The 25,691-nt window shown below is 47.1% G+C and overlaps 1 protein-coding gene across 5 annotated transcripts in view; it reads right to left on the reverse strand.

Moving 5' to 3' along the window:
* OSBPL10 (oxysterol binding protein like 10) overlaps nt 1–25,691 on the reverse strand; it is a 2,898,140-nt gene that overhangs the window by 389,821 nt on the left and 2,482,628 nt on the right. For all 5 annotated transcript variants that reach the window (XM_069648807.1, XM_069648805.1, XM_069648806.1 and 2 more), the window contains one exon: nt 10,001–10,158. In XM_069648807.1, the coding sequence (XP_069504908.1) occupies nt 10,001–10,158 (158 nt within the window). The remainder of the gene's footprint in view (nt 1–10,000; nt 10,159–25,691) is intronic.

The raw sequence follows: 25,691 nt of genomic DNA on the forward strand, positions 1-25,691 counted from the left end.
AGTCCAGTCCTGATGACCACGCTGACGTCCATGTCGAGTTGGATGAGCATCAGGTCCATATGTCAGGGGTGAGTGATTCTGATGTGGGCACTCCTCTGTCCGCGACACCTGCACTGAGGGGTCAGACAGTCTTGGAACCTCCGCCTGTGGTGGATCGGGACGCAGGTTCACCCTCCACACCAGTCACTGATGTGCCTGGGCCATCACATCGACGGGGGCATGTAGTCGTGCAGCCACGGGCGGTGTCAACACAACGAGGACACCCAGTCCTTGGGTCCCGCAGGGGTCAAGCCCAGCAACGTGGTTGCGGTGTGCAACCGCTGTATACTGAGTGGGAGCAAGACATGACTGCCAATTCTGAATGGCAGGGGGCAGCAATGGAGAACATCGCTGAGAGCATGGAGCGTGTGGCCCAATCCGTGCTCCCCCTGCTAGGCAGGTGCTCCTCCAGCAGCAGGCAGCACGGTCCACGGTCCGCTGGCTCAGGCTGGGCATGGAGAACTCAGACAGGGCACGCCAGGCTGAGATGGTGTCTTTGCGTCGAGCAATTGCTGCTCACACAGAGGCACACATGGAGGCCCTGAGGGAGGAGTATGCTTCCCTCACATCCACTCTGGCTGTCCTTATGATGTGGCAGAGGGAGCAGGCAGAGGAGAGGTTTGCGCAGCTTCAGCGTACCATCTCGGCTGGGCTACATGCTTGCCGGGAGGTGCAACAGCTGTCCAGCCAGGCCTTGCATGAGGAACTCTGTGTTACATGTGTTACCTTGCAAGAGGAAGCACGCGTATCACGTGTGGTCCTGCATGCAGACCTACGTGTGATCGCCGCACAGAACCAGGCTCACCCGTCCGGCAGACTTGCTGCCGATGAGGGCCAAGCTGCGGCTAGGTTTGTCAGGCTCCTGTGCCACGTCCTCCTTTCCAGGAAGAGCCAGAATCGGACGACAATCTATCTCCCACATAGGTCGGGCTGTGCAGGCGTTGAGCCCATGGAGTTTTTTTTTTCCTCAACATCATTGCATGTGGGTGTCAAGCAGCACCCTGTACCTCCCCCCTCCTGGGTGCCTCCCCCCCTGGGTTGTATGTGGCCATTTTTGATTTTCTAGTTAAGTTTCTATTTGATAGTTAGTTTAATTAGGTAATGTAGATTTTTCATAGTTAGTGTAATTAGTTAATATAGTTTAAAATTGCTTGTCTATTGTGCTTTCATGTGCCGGTGTGGTGCTTTGTGGCTTTTGAAAGCATCCACTGTCTGTTCCAGCTGGGCCCTTCAAGCTTGTCTTGTGTATGTGTTTGCAACTTGGGGTCCTTGACTCACATATGCCACTCCTGCTTCCCTTATCCATGGGCTCGCAAGGATGGTTCAGTGTAACAGCCTATTACACAAGGGCTTTGGACTGTCATATCTGTGGCATGTCTGCTGCTGTCGAACTTGTGTTAACACCCCTAGTGGGGATGATAGGGGTGTTATTGACCACTGTTCTTCTTTCACTAGATGGGGGGTTTCATGAATCATGTGTACATTAATTGCTATGCATTGGGTAGTATGTTTCTTAACTTTATTGTACATTTGCTTGTTGCAATTCATGCCGTAGATAGTGTGTCCACACTTTGCCTGTGAAAGACGGACTGATGGTGTGATTTCTGATGTACGTCTCTGACATGGTCCAGTCATGAAATGCCTGAAGAGACACACACAGATGAATTTAAAGCATTAATCATGTGTTTCATGCCCTTTCTGCAGGGGGATGAGCTTCCAGACCACCTTTGCCAGCAGACATGGGCCACTGGACGTCTGCAAGCTGGACACGTTTGGTGTGCCGACATGCGTATGTGTGCGCAAGCAGAGGCACAGGGATTGCGCTCATACATCCGAAAGCAGCTGACGTGTTTCAAGGGACTCCAGGCAAGGTGGGCAGCACAGGGGAGCCACAACACAGAAAACCTTCCACCAGGCCAGTTGCACATGCATGCTTAGTAGCAGCACTGACGGTGAGCTTGGACAAATATTGGTGTTGAAGCGCACAATACAGCTGAGATGTGTGGGTGGACTAATGGCTAGTTGATGGGAAAGTTGTTTGGGGCACCTGCAGGGGCAGTGGCACATACCCTACGGTCCACCATGGTCCATTGAGGCCCTTGTATTAGCCATGTAGCGTTGCGAGACATGGAAAGAAGCAGCTCACAGGGACAGACAGCAAGGGACAGACTCGTGTGCAGTGCATTTCATTTCCATGTAGAATTTGACACATGCACTACCTACTTTATTTCGGTCATGGTGGAACACGACTTGTTCTGAAGTCATACCTTGCTATATGCGTCTGGCTGCTTACCCAGGGAACATTGCATGTTGTGTAAATCGTGACACATTGGTCTTCCATTTGCCACACACCCACCGGCGCCTGACTAACTGCATTGACTGTGTATGAACCATCACAGGGGTAATGTTATGTATGGGTATGAAGCATCCAAACCAGATAGTTTGTTTGTAGAGTTGTTTGTTAGTTTGGGGCATATATGGTGGTGTGTTTGTGTGTTATGGGCACACACAGATTAGTAACTGTGGCTCTCTTTGCAGCATTGAACTGCTCCTGTTACCGGACCTGAGAGTGCGCAGGCAGGAGGCCAGCACTCATCCCAGAGATAAGTTTCTCTTTGTCTTCCATTTGAGTAATTTGTTACTATGTGCATGATAATCAAGTTTGGTGTGCTTGTGTATGTGTTAATGTGAGTAGTACAGTTTTGTGCATTTCCTACTTTCCTGTGTCAATCCTACTCCCTGCCCCGCATTACGGTTATCCAGTATAGCAATGCCTTTCCCAACTGCATATCCCTGACCCTCCTTCCCCACCAGGGTCTCAGAGGCCTGTGTGAGTTTGACCTTGCAGGCACCCAGACCACGGTGGGGGTGGTTGGTTCGTGCCACTCCTGCGCCTGTACATGGGAGCTGTGACAGTACACATCAGTTTGTGGTGCACCATTCTGTGTTATGTACCACACATGGTACACATCCTGTTGTGACATTGTTTTACTGTGCTACCTTGTTTGTTACGTCATTGTGGTAGTACTTGGGCTTTGTGACGTACTGCTACTTCAAGTCATCTACTGGAGGCTCTTCTGGTTTGTTTTGCTGCCTGCAGGCTTTTTGCTTGGCTTCTGTGTTGGCCTGCTTTGAGTTCTCTTTGATGTGCTGTTTTCGCAAGTCAAGGTGGCCTATGAGGGTGCTGGATGCTTTTTGCACACAAGGTGGGAGATGGTGACAAAGGGGAAAGGTGATCCTGTGCCCAGGTGAAAATCAAGGATGAAGGCTACATAACCCAGGTGCAGTTGTTCAGTGGGTCATGGTGATTTGTGAGGGAGGGGGGGGTATTTTGTTGTTGACAGTTGACTTGCCCTACAGTGTGATGCACACCATGACATTGTAATTGCGGTATCCTATGTACATGATGTATTCTGCTGATCAATGCCTGTTCATGTGTTGTGTTTACCTTTCAGGTGTGATGGAATAGTTGTGGCTTGACATGCTGGGGTGTACACATGGTGAATGTTCACATGTGATGTGTAGCGGAAACTGATTGTCACTTGATTGCACATGCATATATTGAGTGCATGTCCCTACTGACCCACACACTCGCACTATGATCCACTACATGTACAACCACCCTTCCATGTCCACATGTACACTCTGTTTGCCTTCTGGTGCCCACTGAGTCCCTGCATCACATGATCTATGACCAATTGTGGATCCTGTACATGCGTAATTTGCTTTTTGATGTAGTTTGTCAATTAGATATGATGCTCAGGGTGTGCGTCACACACAATGGCTGTTCACTATGCTGTGCGCTGAGCAGTGTGTTGCAGGAGGTGGGCACGGCACACAGAAGCTGCAGTGTTGATTTTGCAATGCACAGTGTACATGTAGACAGGCATTCATTGTTATGTTACAACTACAACTGTTGAAATGCATTTGGGTATGACTTCTTTTGGGTGGGAGGTTGTTGGTCAGTCATTTCATCTGATTCCATGTCAGGCATCATTGTCTGATGCCACTTTACATTTTTCACATGTCATTGTGTACCTTATTGGTACTGTGTTGGTGTATAGCTATTGCTTGCTATGTCATGTTGTGGTTTGGGAGGGCTTGGGTGACATACCAGTGATGGCCATGGCCTGTTTTGCAGGTCTGTATGATTCACACCTTGCATGTGTGTCTTTTGGTCACGCAGGATTGGTTATGTTGAAGTAGCTAGGGATGCACACAATGTGGCACTACCATGGCAACATTCTCAGGGTGGTAAGGTTGTGACAGTTGACTGTCTCTTTGTCATCATTGATTGTCACCTGGTATGTGCCAGGCCTGTGTGCATTCCACAGGGGTGGGAGTTTAGGTGAAAAATGTGGCCACAAGCTGGGTTCCGGCTTCCTCTCCATGTGCCCTGTCCCCTCCCATGAGCAGCGCCTGTGCCTGTGGTTGGGGATGTGGGGGCACCACCATGTCCACCGGTACGCCCTGCCGTGTTGCAACATTGTGCAGGACACATGCTGCCACAATGATCCTGCACACTACTGTGGGTGCATAGAGTAGCTGCCCGCCAGAGCAGTCAAGGGAGCGGAAGCGTGACTTGAGCACTACGAATGTGCGCTCCACTATGGCCCTGGTTGCAATATGGGCAGCGTTGTATCTTACCTGGGGTGGTGTGGTGGGGATCCGGATTGGCGTCATCATGTGGATGCTCAGAGGGTAGGCACTGTCCCCTGGAGAGGTGATGATGGTTGTGATTATTGGGGTTTGTGTATTTGTGTGTGTGTGTGACATGCATGCATGCGCACAGGCATTTGTACTCACCTAGGAGCCATGTGTCGCCATGCTGCCCAGCTTCCAGGGCCCGGCTCAGGACGGACATTCTGTATATGAAACTGTCATGGGTAGAGCCAGGGTAGTTTGCATAGACAGAGGTGATGATTCCCTTTGCATCGCATACCACCTGCACGTTGATGGAATGCCAGTGCTTACGGTTTCGGTAGATGTGCTCAGTGGCCCTAGGTGGATGTAGGGCCACATGTGTGCAATCTATGGCACCAAGCACTTTGGGGAAGTGTGCCACCCTGTGAAAGTCCTGGACAACGGCCTGCCTTTCTGCGGGTGTTCTGGGCATGTATATCTGCCTGCGGACTGAGGGGCCGCGCTGTCATGATTGCCAAGACCTGGTGTAGGCAGCGTGACTGCGTGGCCTGTGAGACCCCCCCACTATGGCAGTAGTCCGCTGAAAAGACCCAGTGGCCAAAAAATACAGGACATTGAGCACCTTCTCCAAGGGGCTCAATGCTTGGGAGCAGAGGGTGGGGGGTGTAAGCTCATCTTCCCACTCCCTGACCAGGTCTAGGATGATACGAGGTGGAAACCTATACCGGCCGTAGACCTGGTCGTCAGGCATCCCACAAAGGCTTGTCTGGGGTGAAAAAATGCGTGCCCTGGCTGTTCTCCTCCTCCTGCGGTGTCCCACAATCAGTGCTGCGACAAATGGGGCATTCATCATAGATGTATATACGTGTTTGTTGTTTGCGTGCACTTTTATGCTCTGCGTGGGGACGCTTCCGCCTGCCTTCCTGTGACGGACGTGTTGACGCCTATGCGCGTCTTTTGCCGTGCGCAGGTTTCCCGTATTCAAATCCATGAATACGGGTTGTTCGCGTGCGTGTGGGCGTTCCGTGTAGTTCCCTGCAGTACTTCCCCGGTTACGCCTTCTTTTTCATGTGTTATGTCTTATTCCCCATTCCGCGTGTTCCGCCCACTTTTGTTGTGTGCGCCACGCTATGTGCGCTTTCGCTGTGCATGTAGCGCACGCCGTTTGATGACGTGTGCGCCCGCGCGCGCCACACATGGATTTGGCGCACAACCTGTGGTATACACGCGCAGCACCTTCCTTGAAATGCACGCAAGCGCGTGCGCTTGCTTTCTCACGCTTGCGCCACCTTACGCCTTCTTGCACTAGGATTTTCGGCACACGTTTGTTTCATGAATCGTCCCCTAAATGGTGGCCATAAAATTAGCTTCAATTGGCTCAAATGTAACTCAAAGGAACTGGAGGTCAATTTGACATGGCTATCCTATCAAGTTCAGAGCAAGTGGTTAGGAATTTGGGGATTTAGTGTGATTCTTGTGTCCATGAGCACATTCTCTAACACCCTTCCCTCTGCTCTGTTCCCCTTCTCCCTTGGTCTTGTTTAGTGGCAGATCCTTTTCAGTCCTTGGTCCAGTGCTCTGGAACTCCACACCCCTCAGTCCATAATAATTTGTCTTCATGTAATTTTCATTCTGTTGGCTATCCTTTGTGACAAGCCCTGTGTGGCTTTGGGGACCACCAATGGGGAGACATAGTGGGTGGGGAGCCTGCTCCAGTTTGTGGTTGATGGGCATGGGATAATAAGGGGAAGATTTTGGTTATCCCCCTCCCTGGTCACTGTAGTTTAGCAGATAACAGCTACAGAAAGACCTCTCTCTAGGCATCTCATCCCCAACTAAGAGATCATGTAGGTCTCACTAGGCAGACCACAATTATAGCAAGCGAAACCAAAACGTCCCTTTGAGCAAAGTCAATTTCATGCACACTGTGCTATCCGTGTGTGTTTAAAGACTGTTACATTTTAACTTGCAAAATCAATTCTAAGCCTCAGTGAAATTCTTTGTGAATTCCAGAGACCGACGCTTCATGCACTGTTGCACGTTCATGATTTTCTGATTTTCTACACTTGTGAGCTGCAGAGCCCTGAGGCTGATACAAGTCTGTGGTTTGCCAGTCACAATCGCTCTATAAAATGTGGATTCCTGATGTATAACTGTTCAATAATCTATTTTTAAATGGTTGCTCTTCTTTATGGCATACCCATGTTTGATGTATGGTTTTTAAGACATATTACTGGATTGCATTGTATGATCTGATATGATATGATATGGTATTTGTAACGCGCCTATACACAGGTGTTTCAAGGCGCGACGAGGCAGGGAGGGGAGGAACAAGGGGAGACAAAACAAACGATCCTACTAGGCCAGGTGTCATTCAGATCGTGCAAGTGCAGGGGTGGGGGAGGGGGGAAAAGTGCAAGGGGAAGGGGAGGGGGGGAAGTGCAGTAAAGGTAAGTGGCGTAAGTAATAAATAAAAAAGGGCCAGCTAGTGGCAAGTGCAAGGTAAGTGCAGAACAAGTGCTGGGGAAGGGGGGGGGGCTGTAGGGATACAGAGACAGTCCCGTAGTGCAGAGGGGTTCCAGGGGATCAGTGACTGGTACCAGGACCGAAGGCAGTTTAGAGTGGTCCAGTTGCAGGATCAGTGCAGTTTAGTGAAGAATTAATTAGCTGTTCAGCAGGGGAGAGGGAGAGAGAAAGCAGAAGCAAAGAGGAAGGTTTTGAGGTGCTTCCGGAACCGGAGGTGGTTCTCCTCAAGTTTCAGGGAGGCAGGAAGGCTGTTCCAGAGGGAGGCCCCTGCCGCGGAGAGAGATCTACCCCCAGCTCGTTGCTTCGAGAAGCGGCTGACCATGAGGGAGTTGTGGGCGGATGAGCGAAGGGCTCGGGGAGGAAGATATTTGGGAAGAGAGAGTTGAAGGTATTTAGGACCCAGGCCCCAGAAGGCCTTGTGGACAATGCAGAGGGTTTTGAACTTTATCCTCGCAGCCACTGGGAGCCAGTGTGGAGATTTCAGTCCTGGAGAGATACGGTCCCTGGGCTTGAGGCCAAGGAGAAGTCTCGCAGTTCTGTTCTGGATGAGTTGCAGATTGTAAATACGATTCAGCCCTGCAAAATACCTGGGCATTATAGATATTGTAAAAACTGAAAATATCATGATCTTGCTGCAAGCTGAGGGCTTTGCTTTCGAATTGCATGCATTGTAGTGTGATGTGGCTACTGTTCCTGAACTTTGTACTCTTACCAAATGTAATTCATGTTTTGTTACTTTGACAATGTGCCCTCGGGTGGCTGGAAGCACAACTGCCTAAATGTAGTGGTCTCCAAGTCCGGTTCACGGGAGACCCAGCCACACCGTGTTTTCAGGATTTCCACTGACTTTGTAAATAAATCCCATTGAGAATGACTGTATTCATATGTACTGTTTGTAGAGAACATGAAAAAATTAGGTGGATTTGAGGACCTCAATTGTACCTTTGGTGGATTCAAATGTTTATGAAGCACGGAGCAGAGAATGAAATTGAATTTAGATAAACCCAAAGAGCCTGGTCGTGTTCTCCCTTCATTAGCTAGCTTAGGTTTTAAAGAAGTATGACTGGTGTTCCTGTGTTCATTTCAAATAGAAAGATCTTAGAAAAGGCGAAAGTATACATATTGTGGAATGACAATTAAACAACATCAACGATAAGGTGGGTTTAAAATATTCCAGAAAAAAAAACCTTTTACATGTAATTTCAGAATAAAATCTGACAATTTCAGTTAACAAGTCACAAATGCCACAGCGCCACCCAGTAGCAACACCTGGAAGTCAGCCCCAGGTCAGGGCCACAAAGCAATGAATTGTGGGTATGCAAATCACCCCCCACTCCATAACCTACATGAAACTGGTTGATCTGCTCCCCACTGTTTCCTCCCCTGGTTACCTGTAGATCCCTTGCTGCCAAATGGCCCACCCTCCCGCTACCCTGTTGTTAGCAGTGGCGTTGCTAGGGTAGAGCCAGGGGGGCACCTGCCTCCCCTTCAAAATGTTGTGCCTCCCTTTAGGTGGAAGATGAAGACCTGCGCTTTGAGTGTTGTTAAGTCTACTTAAAGTGGGTTTGTTGACATTGCAGCAAAGCCCATTACACCTCACGACTGAACAGAGCTCCTTGATTGACCTGCAGGCAGCCTTTTAATGACCTGCAATCGTGGCCTTAATGACCTGCAATTACTCCTTTGACTTATCAGTGCGCCCTTCTTCTTGCATATGTTTAAGCATTTGGCACTGATGGATTCTGTATTCCACCTGAAAGACTCCTCACAGCGGGCTTACCTAGTACATAGGTGTCCACTAACAAGACCTTTAAAGTTACACAAGAAAGATTCCCTATTAGTAATTAAGTCTAGAATTTTAACATGAAAAAATCGGTTGCTTTATAGGGATAGCCAAAATGTTCTTAATAAGTTGAAAAACAACAGGATGGAAGTTTGTGACAAATGTAATCTTTATCCTAGTGACTTTACTACACCCATTTTTTTAGTGATTCTTAAAGTGATGCTAGTATACAAAGAAGGCATTTTTCAGGCTTGCATTATTTTGCATTCTGCAACTTCTATTTTTTGCTTCGGGTGTGGAAAATAAAATGACCACAATATTCTTTTGGCTTAACATGTTTCATTAAGGATTTACATATTGTAAAGTCACTTTAATTTGAGAAATGTGTATTTTGAAAGTAAACCATCAGAACTCTCAAGTTTCCAGTGGCCAGCTGTGAGTGGACCATCCAGTACTTCTTTTCCCACTTTGGATTCTGGGACTAGTATTTTTTCGTTCCCATCTGAAATGTATGAAAACTGCACGTCTCAGAATTACAAGCATAAGCAGGACTGGATGGCCTTCTCACACATGGCCACATGAAAATTGCGTACCCTCAATGCATTGCTTTGAGGCTCACAACTGGAGGTGGACTTTCAGGGATGGCTGTAGCATGTGTGCCTCGGTAACTGAAATGGCCTAGTGTAGATTAAATATAACAAGAATGACAGGAAACAAAGACTAATGAAAGCCGTAAGGAGTACGACCTAGTAGGGCTTGCTTGTCAGGGTTTACTAAATATACTTCCTCACCTATACAGTGCAGGACAGACAGGTAGAAAGGTAGATAACCTATAGCACCAGTGTAACTGTGATGAAAGAGCTATGGAATGAAGGGAGTGAGCACGTGTGTGGGCAATAGGGGGAACTTGCTGTTTCTGTCACACGTTGGTCACCAAGCCGTAAATTGACCATGGTGCTGTATCATGCATGCTTCTGTAGAGTGATCATCCATGTTGGGCGCACCTACCTTTAAGGCTGCTCGCAGCGTTTGGTCATCTTGCGGTGAGGTTGGTACAGCAGCCCAGTTTATGTTGGCACTGGTGGTCGATGGCAAGGAGGTGATCCCACCGTTTCTCAGATGCTCCGGCGACTGCGACTTTGGCCCGGGCCATCCTAAGATGCTCTCTGAAACCACAGATATGCATGTCAATTGCAGGCACTCAAGACTTCAACCCACATATGTTAACATTCATTGCTTGTCAATGTCAGCTGTTGCCCTAATTAATCACTTAACGTAAAGACAACTTTGACTTAACCTTACTTTGGTGATCAGTCCAGAATAGGACAAGCAGGCGATATTAAAACTATTGCTCTGCAGCAATTGATACCTGGGCTTTAGCTGGCCCGGTGTTGAGCAGAATAGACACTTTTGCATTCACAGAACTTTACCACTTCAAGGAATCATGGCCAAGTCATCATGCAAATGTAAATAGGGTAAGGTTTGCACACAGTCTTCTTAATTAAAAAAAAATAAGATTAACATGATTTAAGTGTTCTATATAGCGCTAAATATCATCACATGACGGCTTCAAGGTGATTGCTGGGGGAGGATGGAGTTTATGATATCAGGAGGTGGGGGAAGGAGTGATCGTCCAAACTTTAGACGGGCTTGAGGCGAAGATGCAGCGGTAACATTAAAATTAACATTATAGTGTTCCAAAAGGGGGGGTGGGATGTTATGAAGAGCTCTGTAGATGTTTTCTCTAATGTGGTGTTAGAAATCAAGATGCATTGTTGCTAGGCTACCTTATTCCTTGTACGTCTATTTTTAGGAGCCCCCATAAACATCAAGATGCCGATGATAGGGTGGTTGCAAAGAAAGAGCCATATTTCCGCGGACACACTGCACACCCTTAACGAGGATCACTCGGCATACCTTCAACCATGCACCCCATTTGCCCATGCATACCTTCAGGCATTTCCTGAACACCAAGAGCCAGTATGCACACATTCAGTCATATTCTGCATGGCACATGCAAATTCTGCAAGCCCCATGCAGGCTAAACAGTCCCCGCACCAGCTTGCAACCCTGGCCTGCAGTCCACACACCCCAGGAACATTCTGTGCATCCCTAGCCAGATTCTGCATGCCCACCCAAAAGAGACCTGTGCCACAATCTGGCCCATGATCAGCATCACCACTATGGCCATGATTTGCCTGAGTCTGGCTAGTATCTACTCATCCTTAGTAGGTTACAATGTAAAGGTTTAGAGCATAGGGAATGTTGGGATGCCGTGCTGATCATAGTTTTTTTGTGGCATAGGTTCTGCTGCCAGTTTGGAGATTCCCATGGGACAGTGCTCAATTGCCCCTACATTTTTTAAACGATGGGGTTGCGGTGGGAATCGGCGGAAACCGGCGCTTCAAATCTGAATTCTGAATAAAGCTGTGTGGTTTATTGTGTGGGATTCCAAGAATGAAGGATCATTCATGTTTTTGGTTAGTGTTCATTTCAGTCTTTATTATTGTTCAAGGTGCTGACATGTGTTTCGTCCTCACAAGGGTCTTTATCAAGGTAATTAATATGGTCTGGTGGCCTTCATAGGTGTGGTTGGTGCCCTGTGTTGAGCTTCTGATAAATGTTCTGCTGGATAGCACTCTACGGGGTCCGGTTGGCCTCTGCAGTCAGGGTGGGCTGTCTCAGTGATTGTGGTAGGGATTTGTGTATCCATGCTCACGCTGCACATTCCCGGTCACCCCCTCTGCACCTCCTCTTCAGAGGGGCCTGGAGAGAGATTATTTCTACACTTAGTGGGAGTAGAGTGTCCCTGCAGAGGGCAGCAGTATGGACGCACAGCAACTTTTATGGTGGTGGTAAAGCCAAAAGCATGAGGAAAGTAGGTCAGGATGCGGGCAACGAGGTCAGGAAGTAACGTATTGTGAATACTTTGATATCTTCTACTAGTATGCTCCCAGGCTGCTTGACACATGTAACACCTGTAGCTGCACACAACAACAATCAAGGGAGTCCTCCATGGAATAGTGAGCAGTGGTCGCCTGTAGAAGTTCTGGCTGGATCAGAGCAGTGGTCTTCTGCAAAAGCTCTGGCCAGATCAGAACAGTGGTAATTTGCAGAAGCTCTGGCCGAACTAGATGCTGAAATATATTCAGCTTAATTCAATGCTTTTGGCTGCCAGCGGCCTGACACTTTTTAGGAAATGGACCTCATGCCTAGATTATAAAAATTACCACAGTTAAAAACTTGTATTTGTCCCATTCACTTTCCTTCGCACTAATTGGAAGATTGCAGACACATTCTAGTTCTAATTGGTGAATCATCGGATGAAGGCATGGCAGAGACCTACCTTATGGCATTTTTCAGGATGATGAGGGTCCGATCTTAAGCTTGTGTTGCTTTGTATGCATAATGCCTGCACACAACACATAGCATAAGGTGCTCCTGGGTAAATTACATCATGCAGACTAAGCCTCTGCTATTGTCTTGGCCCCCAACGCCATGGGTATGAAGGTGTGGTAGAGGTAGGATCCCCGGACTGAATAAAGTTGCCGACTACAGGAAACAGCATTAATGGTGCCGAACAATAGAACACGCGACACAGACAAAATAATGTTCAACAACTTTTTTGTTTTGAAAGGACGGGTAGGATAAAGACCTAATGGGCTAAAGGGTGAAAATGAACTCATGAGGGAAATAACTTTATCTAATGGTGTCAGGATGGATGTTTAATAGAGCAGGTGGGAGGGTCTAGTGTCCTAGTCCTATCCCCTACTCTACAAACACACAATGCCATGGATATAGCCCCCAACAAGATATGTTAAAGTCACTCACAATCCAAGCGCACCGAGCATGCTCTTGTCATGTTTTTGCATCTCTGCCTCTAGGTGGTGCTGTCTGCAGACCTGCAGTGTGTTTTATACTATCTTCAGAGAAGATCCTAAATCATTATTTAACATTTCCTTTCACAAATCTGTATATCCGAAAACATGAACTTCAATTCCCATAATGCACCTTGTGGCAGTTCTCATTCCCTGGGTATTCCTATGCATTAGTCTTGGAACCACAATCCTCAGAAGCCCTAGAGAACAATGCTGCTTTCACTTTCCCAAGACAAGAGCACAAGGAGGTGGATTACCTTCAGGTGTGCTGCTTCAGGTGCTGCTAATTAGCCTGCTTCAGCACATGGTAGGTCAGTGTTTAAGCAGCTGCCTGCAGGAGCACAGAGCTCTTGCACTGAGTTCGCTCCCAGCCCTTTGTGCCTTGAGCCTCAGAATGCTGCAGTTTCCTGTTGCTGTCAGAACCTGCTCCTGTTCCAGTGCCCTGTGCTCCCTGCGTTGCAGCCCTGCTACTCTGCCTACTCTCCCCTGCCTTCTGTCCTGCTCTTCTGTGTTTCCTCCACAACAGCCCTGCTCTCCTGCGTGCAGTCTTCTGTTACCTGCCTGAAGATCCTTGATCTGTGCCCATAGTCCATGTTTACTGGTTTTAGCTGCCTAGATTCCAGTTCTGAGTTTCCTTGTTCACTGACTGCAGTTCTATCCTTTTTATTCTAGCCAAGAGTTTTAGTCCCTTGTATTCCTGTTTCATGCTACAGTCCAGCCCTTGTTATCCTAGTCAAGAGTTTCAGTCCTGAGTTTTCTTTGGTCTTGGTTTACAGTTCATTCCGCTGTTCCTTGATTCTGGCAATTCTGCCTCCCCACTTTTTACTCCCTGCAGGGGATCCACCACTGGTGCCCAGAGATTCCTGAGCCCCTCAGCCTGCAGCACACAGGTGGCTTTGTCACACAACCTATTTCACTATACGGGCTTGCACACCTGCTTGCCTGAAAAAGGGCCTCTATAAATATTAAGCGTCTATCTGAGACCATCATTTCATTTTACATCATCTGAGTTCTGTGGAAATTGACATTATGGAGTGTACTCCCACCATGAGAAAAAACAAGCTCTTAAAAAACAATACAGGAAGACCTTCTTCCTGGTTTATGTGGAAATCCTAAAGGACAGTTGGCCAACAAGTGTGATGGGTTTAGAGAACTACCAATGTAAAGTAGCCTAGTGGGTAATGACTGAAAATCTCTTACTCTTCAAGTTGAAGTAACTGTTAGGAGAAATGTTGTTTCATGCCAACCGCTTGTCATTATGTGCCATGCATTATAAAGGCTTATGAACCAAAACAAATAAAAAACAATAAAATCCCAAACTGATGGGGGTCAGCATCCTGGGGAAGGTAAACAGAGAAGCCATGAACATGTCAATTTAATGTTATGTGTGCATGTGCAGTTTTATATACCAAAAGCCTAGCTTGGTAGCAATAACTGTACATCATTCTGAAGTCATACTGGTGAGGGAGAGATACTTAACTAGCACAGTTACAAATGAACCACCTTAAAATGCTGTGCATCACCCAGCCAGGACAGGAATCACACGACTGGAGCCAAAGGCACATTGCTTAGGTAGGTCTTTAAAAGCAACTAGGGATTTTGGGGTTTCCGGATCATTTTACGATCTAGGGGTCAGGGTGTTGCATTAACTCAATAGCCTCTTTGAAATGTGCACTTCAAGTTTTATGGAAGAGAAGACCTGTCAGAAGTCCTTGGCTAGTAAACCTAAAGACTTGGATAGGTGGGTAAAAGAATGCTTTGTCTCTGATGGCTAGGCAGGTAAGAGATTGTTTTGTCTCTCATGGATAGGCGGGCAAAAGAGTGTACTGTCTCTGATGGCTAGGCAGGTACTAGATTGCTTTGTCTTTGATGACTACATGGGTGAAAGAGTGCTTTGTCTCTGATGGTTAGGCAGGTAAGAGATTGCTTTGTCTCTGATGGCTAGGCAAGCAGAGAAGTGCTTTGTCTCTAATAGCTAGGTGGGTATTAGATTGCTTCGTCTCTGATGGCTACATGGGTGAATGAGTACTTTGTGTCTGATGGCTAGGCGTGTTTTACATTGCTTTGTCTCTGATGGCTACATGTGTGAAAGAGTGCTTTGTATCTGATGGCTAGTGGGGCAAAAGATTGCTTTGTCTTTGATGGCTAAATGGGTGAAAGAGTGCTTTGTGTCTGATGGCTAGGCGGGTATTAGATTGCGTTGTCTCTGATGGCTACATGGGTGAAAGACTGCTTTGTATCTGATAGCTAGGTGGGCAAATGATTGCTTTGTCTCTGATGGCTACGTGGGGGAAAGAGTGCTTTGTCTCTGATGGCTAGGTGGGTAAGAGATTGCTTTGTCTCTGATGGCTACATGGGTGAATGAGTGCTTTGTGTCTGATGGCTAGGCGGGTATTAGATTGCTTTGTCTCTGATGGCTAAATGGGTGAAAGAGTGCTTTGTGTCTGATGGCTAGGCAGGTATTAAATTGCGTTGTCTCTGATGGCTACATGGGTGAAAGACTGCTTTGTATCTGATGGCTAGGCGGGCAAATGATTGCTTTCTCTCTGATGACTACATGGGGGAAAGAGTGCTTTGTCTCTGATGGCTAGGCGGGTAAGAGATTGCTTTGTCTCTGATGGCTACATGGGTGAATGAGTGCTTTGTGTCTGATCGCTAGGCGGGTATTAGATTGCTTTGTCTCTGATGGCTACATGGGTGAAAGAGTGCTTTGTATCTGATGGCTAGGCGGGTAAAAGATTGCTTTGTCTCTGATAACTACATGGGTGAAAGAGTGCTTTGTCTCTGATGGCTAGGCGGGTAAGAGATTGCTTTGTCTCTGATGGCTACATGGGTGAATGAGTGCTTTGTGTCTGATGGCTAGGCGTGTATTACATTGCTTTGTCGCTGAAGGCTACATGGGTGAATGAGTGCTTTGTGTCTGATGTCTAGGCGGGTATTAGATTGCTTCGTCTCTGATGGCTACATGGGTGAATGAGTACTTTGTGTCTGATGGCTAGGCGTGTATTACATTGCTTTGTCTCTGAAGGCTACATGGGTGAATGAGTGCTTTGTGTGTGATGTCTAGGCGGGTATTAGATTGCTTTGTCGCTGATGGCTACATGGGTGAATGAGTGCTTTGTGTCTGATGTCTAGGCGGGTATTAGATTGCTTCGTCTCTGACGGCTACATGGGTGAATGAGTGCTTTGTGTCTGATGCCTAGGCGGGTAAAAGATTGCTTTGTCTCTGATGTGGTCCTGAGCTTAACCATGCACAGCATCATTCGAGAGCCAGACCATCTTATATTTGAGTCTGTAGGATTTCAGGAGCCTAAGTACAAAGCGGCCCTAGCAAACCACACTGTGTTGTGCTTCTGTATCAAGCCCCACCCTTGTGGCAGCGCGACATAGAGACATTTGCAATAGTAAAGTCTCCCCTCATAGTGACTGAAACCTTTTTAGGAATATATTGTATGACACGTTGTGAACAGTTGGTCTCATGGTAACCAGCTCTGACAATGTCACTTAGTTAATGTGTTCTTCGACCATACGCCTACATTATCTTCACATTGGGCAATACCCTGGTCCCAGCTCTGGGGGAAGGAAGACAATAAAGCAAAAGTCAATTCAGTTTTACTTGCTTATGATTGGCAGCCAAAAACAAAACTAGAGATCAAGCGTACAGAGGCAGAGAGTTACTGATATTAAAGGAGATCTGAAAGGGCAGGGATCCTTTACAATGGGGTGCAATCTAACCTAACCTAGGTCCAATAACTGGGACATGTCTATCAACGATGACCGAAGCATTTAGGCAATTCATTCATTTTTATTCCGTGCTAAATACCGAAGACCAGTCTCTAAGCGCAGGACGGGGATTCGAATCTGTGGTGTTCTACGTTGTCTTGCTTCTAAACCAAGCAAACTCAGCTATCGTCCCTTTAGGAACATGGCCAAGAGACCTTGACGAATTATCATAATCGGGCGCTATAAAATATTTAAAGTCGCAAACAGGTCCATTAGAATCAGCATGGAAGCATGACATTGTAAAAACCTTCCACAGTGCTGTAATTTGGCGAGATGTCCCTAGATTTGGAATCGGGCAAAAATTGCCTCCACGGAATTCGAATCCAAGGGAAACAAGAACCTCATGTCCATGCCCAGCTGCAATAATGTACGGCACCCGCAGTGATCAGCTGTTCCAGGCGCTTGGAGACAATCAGCACCCATAAGAGTTCTGCTCGCACTTGTCTTTGTTTTGTTTTGAATGTAACCAATAAGAGTTCAATGGCTCCAGAGTCAGCAGTGAGTGAATGCCTGCAGGCGGCTATTGTATATTGAGGATTGCTACTGGTGTGGATTAAAAACAGGTGGGACGCATAAAGATGCATGCTGTGGAACACAATGACGAAATCAGTTCCATTTTATCTCACTTTCTTTCTATTTTTGATGCTGATGTTTTTTTTCCATTAGTTTAAAATTCAGGAAAATAATACTAGAATCATACTCTTTTCTCAACTTTGCTCAACTATATGGTCAGTTTGGTTTACCAGTCACCTTTCTTTAACAACATAACGTTATTTTATTTTTGTGTTTTGTTTTTAAAAACGTTTTTCAAGCCTGCCACTTGCCGTCCTTAACTCCATCCCTAAACCCACCCCAAACTACCCCACTCAACCCCTTGGAATTCCACACTAATTTATGTTTTCATTTTCAGCACTGGTTTCGCATCCATCACACTCTCTCTCCAAATAAACTCCTGTCCTCCCCCAAAACGTGTATCTATAAATATCTTGCTGTTTTCCAGGTATAAGATTTCAGGGCGAAAGCCACCCTGCCAGGCAAAACTGATTCCAAAGAAGCCAACATATGGATCCAGAATCTTTTGCTGTGAAGTGATCCCACCTCTACTGTCTCTGCTGAACCTGCCACTGACTCAAAGATCACATTGAGATTGAGTTAAGGGGAAGCAGAGTACCGTGCAATCCTATCTTCGTCCCGGTAGGATAGCTCAGGGGCAACGTGCTCGCCTTGGAAGCAAGACGACATGGAGCAACAGAGGTTCGATCCCCGGGTCCGCACATAAATAACCTATCATATCATATCTGATGACTCATGAGCTGGAGACAAGTATTTTTTATTTTAGCAGGTGGGGGAGCCCCAACAACTGTTACTGTGGGCCGGGGACATCAATTCTAAATGTGGATGGGAGGCACATCTGAAGTACAGTCTCCAGGCAGAAAACATCATTTACTGGTGAATTCATAAAGATTTTAAAAGTATTAAGTAAACCCAAAACATGAAATGTGGCATGATTGCCAGGGCCAGGGGCATAATTAGCAGCTCTGGCACACATGGGTGAAAGGCGAACCCACCTGAGTTCGGAATCGCTAGTAGTTGGCTTGAGTGGAAGGAGCACATAGGGGTTAAACATCTCTGTCAAATCTTAGGTTGTTTGAAACCCTGCTGGATAGGGGTTTGTATTAAGAGGCAGATGACCCTTTATAACCACATTACCGGGTGTCGTGAAGGAAGCAGAGCAGGCCACTAATACTATGAAGGGGTGCTGTTGGATTGAGGCGCTGTAAGGAATATCTAGCAAGTGGGAATGTATTTTCAGCCTCTTCTTTGATCAATATAGATATCCTTCATAGGCTCTTCCTAGACGGGGTCATGGGGTGAGGATGCTGAGCTTTTTTGAGACACTGCCTTATTCTGTGGCACAAATTGAGGGGACCAGGATCTAGCCAACGGAGCTATTGTACCCTCCAGAAGGTCCACAATTAATTCAGAGGGTCCCTCCACCTCAGTGGGGCACTCAGAGGATGACGGTGCCAGACTTTCTGGTAGGTGTACTCTTCCCCTGGTTTCTGGGATCCATAATGAGGCTGGCAGAATCCCATTTGGAGTAGCCATGCCCTACCCACACCAACAAGCACTATCGATTTATCCATTTTATCAGCGCTAAAGAATCGCCCCAAGAATAACTCCTCAAACCAGGCCCTGCTCAGTGCCACTGCTCCTTTTCAGTACTAGAAGACTGTTTAGGTTTTGGAAGCATTTCGGGGCAAGTTAAGATGCAGGAACACCGGAATGCAGACCCTGATTTTAAGACACATGCAGGTGGACCCAATTTTGGTATCATTGGGAGAGCATCCTTGTTGGGCTCTGTGACCCATGCATGGTGTTTAGCTGAGTAGACATCTCATAACCACACCCATGGTCAGGCCCTATACACGTCCTACGAGCCTGGTGTGATGCCGAAAAGGCACCTAGGTGGTCACCTCAATGGTAAGGGCTTGCTGGAATGTGCTCAGGAAGAACATATCAGCAGGTCGCGGAGCCTCGTCATCTTCTGCTCCTGTGTGAGGAAGTACCGGAACAATCACTATTGCTGACACCAGAAGACGTCGGTGTACCAGTAAAGATGAATATTCACCATTCTTATAGAAAACAAAGAAATGTATTAGGAGGTGAGCTCCCGGAAAACCCAGACAAAACCTAGGAGCCATAGTCAAAAATATGGGACACAGAACATTCCAGTTATCCACACTCACTAACCAGGCTCATGACAGTGTTCCCCACAATATATCCACACTCCATAACCAGGGTCATGACAGTGTTCCCCACAATATATCCACACTACATAACCAGGGACAAGACTGTGTTGCTCCAAAATATATCCACTCTCCATAACCAGGGTCACGACTGTGTTGCCCTACAAAATATCCACACTCCATAACCAGGGTCACGACTGTGTTGCCCCAAAATATATCCACCCTCCATAACCAGGGTCAAGACTGTGTTGCCCCAAAATATATCCACACTCCATAACCAGGGTCACGACTGTGTTGCCCCAAAATATATCCAACCTCCATAATCAGGGTCAAGACTGTGTTGCCCCAAAATATATCCATCCTTCATAACCAGGGTCACGACTGTTGCCCCAAAATATATCCACACTCCATAACCAGGGTCACGACTGTGTTGCCCCAAAATATATCCACCCTCCATAATCAGGGTCACATCTGTGTTACCCCAAAATATATCCACACTCCATAACCAGGGTCACGACCGTGTTGCACCAAAATATATCCACCCTGCATAACCAGGGTCAAGACTGTGTTGCCCCAAAATATAGCCACTCTCCATAACCAGGGCCACGACTGTTGCCCCAAAATATATCCACACTCCATAACCAGGCTCACGACTGTGTTGCCCCAAAATATATCCACCCTCCATAACCAGGGTCACGACTGTGTTGCCCCATAATATATCCACACTCCATAACCAGGGTCACGACTGTGTTGCCCCAAAATATATCCACCCTGCATAACCAGGGTCAAGACTGTGTTGCCCCAAAATATAGCCACCCTCCATAACCAGGGTCACGACTGTTGCCCCAAAATATATCCACCCTCCATAACCAGGGTCACGACTGTGTTGCCCCAAAATATATCCACCCTCCATAACCAGGGTCAAGACTGTGTTGCCCCAAAATATATCCACCCTCCATAACCAGGGTCAAGACTGTGTTGCCCCAAAATATATACACCCTCCATAACCAGGGTCAAGACTGTGTTGCCCCAAAATATATCCACACTCCATAATCAGGGTCACGTCTGTGTTGCCCAAAAATATATCCACACTCCATAACCAGGGTCACGACCGTGTTGCACCAAAATATATCCACCCTGCATAACCAGGGTCAAGACTGTGTTGCCCCAAAATATAGCCACTCTCCATAACCAGGGTCACGACTGTTGCCCCAAAATATATCCACACTCCATAACCAGGGTCACGACTGTGTTGCCCCAAAATATATCCACACTCCATAACCAGGGTCACGACTGTGTTGCCCCAAAATATATCCACCCTGCATAACCAGGGTCAAGACTGTGTTGCCCCAAAATATAGCCACTCTCCATAACCAGGGTCACGACTGTTGCCCCAAAATATATCCACACTCCATAACCAGGGTCACGACTGTGTTGCCCCAAAATATATCCACCCTCCATAACCAGGGTCACGACTGTGTTGCCCCAAAATATATCCACACTCCATAACCACGGTCACGACTGTGTTGCCCCAAAATATATCCACCCTCCATAACCAGGGTCAAGACTGTGTTGACCCAAAATATAGCCATTCTCCATAATCAGGGCTAAGACAGTGTTGCCCAAAATATATCCACACTCCATAACCAGGGTCACGAAAGTGTTGCCCCATGATCTAGCCACACTCCATAACCAGAGCTATGGACGCTAGCAGCAGTAGGCAACTCCTTTGCCATCAGGTCCTAAATTGCCAGTGAAATCGGAAGTAGAGTAGTGAACCTGCGTGCAATGTTAACAATGGCTCAGAGAGGAAGAGAATCGAGAAACTGGGTTCATGGGTGCAAGCGGGATCACCAAAGCACCTGGGTTTCTTATTTTTGTAAAGATACAAAGACAATTGTGACTTTGGTTGTCACCAATGAAGGCGCCTGGCAGAAGAGAGTGCCGTAGACACCATCATTACTGGAGAGACCAGCCGTCTTCAAGGCCTGCAAACGTTGAGCACAGCCCCCAACACTCATTTAAAGTAAAGCAACACTTTCCTGTGGAAGAGACATTAGTGATGAGCCCCTAAAAAGTGCCTTGAAAACAGTGGGACAGTGCCTAGAAAAAGGCAGTTGTGAACTGGGAGGTAGTTTAGACAATACTATTGGGGATGTGTGATTATGAGCTTTCCTGAGCAAGGTAAAAAAGTAAAAAGAGATGCACATTAGTATGGACTTTTAAATTAAATGAAAGCTATATTTTATAATGACTGCTCTGCCGTCAATCACAGCTCCATGGAAAACCACTGCATGAAAAGGCACTGAGAGCCCAGCAGGAGCAATGATTCTTAGCAGTCATCAGGACTCTGGCCCTGAAATACACCTTCAGACCCGACAAACTGGGTACACATGGGGTGAGGGGGGGCGTGCTGGAACACCCCATGCACCTACGTTCGCTCCTTGAAGTAGGGTCCCTGGATGTTAAGGCCCGGTCCCTTGGGCACTCGGCCATTTCAATGTGATGCAGTGAGGATAGCATATGGCGATGCCCCCTGAAAGAAGGGGCTAAGGGTGCCAGGGCTTAACATGGCGGAGGGTCCAAGCCGCCCTGTCCACCTCCTTCTTCTTAGGAGAGGGAGCAGGAAGTAGGGGTCACAGGTATGGCGACCTGGGGGATGGGGAAGCAGAGGCCAAAGGGGGCTTGGGACAGGAAGGGAAAGAAGCCCCCCCTGCCCTGTGGAACGTCCTGATTGGAGGGCGAAGGTATCTTCGAATCTCCAACAGGTGACATCAGAGGCCCCAATGGGGCCTCTAAATAGTGGATGCACAGGGGGGAGTGGTCTCTTTCACTGCTTAACCCCGCTGCTGAGGAATCATGTTTACTTTCCAACTCAATGAAGCATGCTCACTTACCGCATTCCGTTGGATTTTAACTGAGCCACAACGATCCGCCATTGCGAAATCAGCAATGACGTAATCGATGTGTGAAAAAGAGTGACCATTAGACCATGTATAAGTAATGTCCTTTTTTTAAGATGTGAAAAGGCACATATTCTAGACTGGATATATAATTAAAAACTACATGTATGACTTGAACGCCCGGGAGGATGTAATCAAAATGCAGATCACTTACCTTTTACATTTAAATCTCCAGCTAGCAATGTGTGGCCCTTTGAACACATTTCATGCCAGAGAGTGGTAACCTCGCCTATTACTTTCTGGATTTCTTTTGTATGTGAACCAATTGGCGGGTCATAGAGGTTAATAGTTAACATTCTGTCTAAAGGACTTTCAGACAGGTAAAACATAGCTGTCAAAACATAGTGGCAGCTCAAGGAGCCCCTAAATGGCGCCAGCTGCCATCTTGAACCCGCCCCAATAGCCAATCCCCCACTAGCACGTCCCCGTATGGATGGCATTGCAAAGTTGTGTAATGCATCAATGTTAAATGGTCTTGTAGGCTATGTTTCCTGTAGTATAGATAGATCTGAACTTGCCCGGACCGTAGCATATCCTATAGGGGTAAGGAAGGAAAAATCTATAACCCTGCGTATTCCAGGTTAGCCAAACCATGGGCCGCTCTTGAGAGGTCTTTCAATTTGCCCCGCTATATACCCTTTCAGAAATCCAATGAGCGGGTTCTTGGATATTTTCACCTTCTTTTCCACTGTCAATACTGAGAGGTCACCAAAGCGGCACGCTGTGAGTTATACCAGTCTACAGCCTGCACAATATCTTTATTTAACTGATGACTGTCCAGAGATTGCACACATTTCCTGGCCTTGCGACAAACAGTTCATAAAAAGCCTATTTGCTCCAGTGGCTGGACATTAGATCTTAAGAGTGCCTCCATAAGCGGTGAAATACATTCAATGAGCGCCCAATTTGAGGGGCTGCCCAAACCCGGTACTTTGTTTTGAAGGATATCAGCCGAAGAAATGACACTAAGATGATTGATTCTGCTAAATAAATCCAAAATGTGGGTGCGGTTTAAAAAGGGGCTATAACTGGAGGGGTTCCTCTGCTCCAGAATGACCCACTTTCCCAGAGCACACATATCTTCATCTGCTGTAAATACTCCCCCAGCCTGAATATCCACAAGTCCATATTCGGCTGCATTCGCTGTGGTGAGTTATCTTTCAGCGGACTGATTACTTCCAATAGTCTGGATTGGCAAAATCAGTTTATTCATTTCTTGCGAAAGGTCAACCCTCTGAGAATGTACTTGTGACTCTGTATTGTAGGAACTGGGAGGGAAATGAGTTGGTGGGCTGGGGAGCCACGTCAGCAGGTGATGGTAAATGCAGCCTGGGAGTCCTGCGAGTCTGTTTACTCTGGCAAGAATCTGCACATTTTGCAGTAGAGCAGAGTCTTTCTACAGGCTCTATCATCTTGGAGGCAGACCTGGAGCTCAAAACCAGAACCTGTAGCAAAGCACAGTGGAGTGCTGCAAATGTGTTTACTGTGGCAGAATTCAACAAGTTTTGCAGTACAGCAGAGTCTTTCTACTGGCTCTATCATGTTGGAGGCAGACCTAGAGCTGAAAACCAGAACCTACAACAAAGCTCAGCGGACTGCTGTGAGTGTGTTTACTGTGGCAAGATTCTGCAAATTTTGCAGTACAGCAGTCTTTCTACAGGCTCTATCATCTTGGAGGCAGACCTAGAGCTCAAAACCCGAACCTACAGTGAAGCGCAGCGGAGTGCTGTCAGTGTGTTTACTGTGGCAGGATTCTACATGTTTTGTAGTACAGCAGAGTCTTTCTAAAGGCTCTATCCTCTTGGAGGCGGACCTGGAGCTCAAAACCAGAACCTACAGCGAAGCGCAGTGGACTGCTGTGAGTGTGTTTACTGTGGCAGGATTCTACATGTTTTGTAGTACAGCTGATTCTTTCTAAAGGCTCTATCCTCTTGGAGGCGGACCTGGAGCTCAAAACCAGAACCTACAGCAAAGTGCAGCAGAGTGCTGTGAGTGTGTTTGCTGTGTTTTCTATTGCTTTTCTGCTGCTTCCTGCGGCTGCCTCTGAAGTCTTGACATTTAACTCCAAAGCTCTACTGCTTCGTATAGAGGTGACCAGTGCGATACATCACCCGACTGGCAAAGCGGGCAGGAGTTCGACAGCCCGGGTGAGTAATACACATCATTTATTACTACTTTGTCATCGAAAGCACACAATGCGAAACTGGCAAAAGTGGTCTGCTGTGGTCCGCGGGGGCTCTGTGGGCCCGTGGCGAACATGGGCGGCCGCTGGACAAAACCACAAGTTTGTCCTTTATTGCTTAATCTTGACTCTTTTACTGCAGTGCTGCCAAGTCAACTCACACACCAAGGACTCTAATTGACGGAACTGCTCACATTCCCTTGGTTCTCTATAAAAGGTGTGCTACATCACTCGTTTTGGTGCAAATGAGGATTTATTCTCTAAGGAGCGGGGTTAAGCATTTTCATAGCACAAACCTGGTGCCCAAAGGTGGGAAAGTGGGGCAGTTGGCTACTGTACCCCCAAATGAATCCGCCCTCCCCCTCTACTGAGGCCGTGACTTCACCATTGACTGACACAGCGCTACTACGGTTATGCTGCATAAATACAAACAGAAACAACTATGCAGCTTCTTTAGAGACTATTCAAGATGTGGTCTCTCCGAAAAAAAGTGCTCAGTCTAATCAAACAGAGACAAACCTAGAAGCGCATCGAATTTCTTTTTTCTCCAGGGCCTCAATTAGCGATTGGTGCAAACCTCACCCAATCCCAGTCGCTATTCACATCTGAGCCCCTGGGCCATAAGCAAATGGTTTCACCGCTGGACCTTTCCCTGCGCGACTTGTCGCAGGAAGAGGATGTTTTCACCAACATGCACACTACAATACAAGAGGCTCCCAATACACCAGGTTCTGTCCTCAATGCTCTGAACTTTACCCTCTCTCCAAATTATGAACTTATATGATTTAATCATGGTGGAGTTTCGCAAACAACGTTAACGTCTAACTGCAATGTCTTCCAAACTGGCATTCTTAGAAGGATTTATTTATGGGAGGGCACAGATCACGGGGGAGTGTGCTGTACCCATCGGCCAAACACAGGCTGGCCGAGGGGCGGGGGGCAGTAGTAAGTGCGCAACCTGGCTCCGATCTCCAAAAACTAAATGAGAATGTAATTAATGGCGTTGTGAGTGCCTGATGGCTGATATGGCAACAAATACAGTGGCAAAGAAAGCGTGCTGGGAAAGATCAAAAACAAAAAATCAAAAGAACGCTTCAAAACAAGGGCGAAATGGGTCTCACAGTTTTATGAGCAACCTGTGGC

This window comes from Ambystoma mexicanum, chromosome 2q, assembly GCF_040938575.1.
Source record: "Ambystoma mexicanum isolate Mex_15411 chromosome 2q, UKY_AmexF1_1, whole genome shotgun sequence".
Classification (NCBI taxonomy): domain Eukaryota; kingdom Metazoa; phylum Chordata; class Amphibia; order Caudata; family Ambystomatidae; genus Ambystoma; species Ambystoma mexicanum.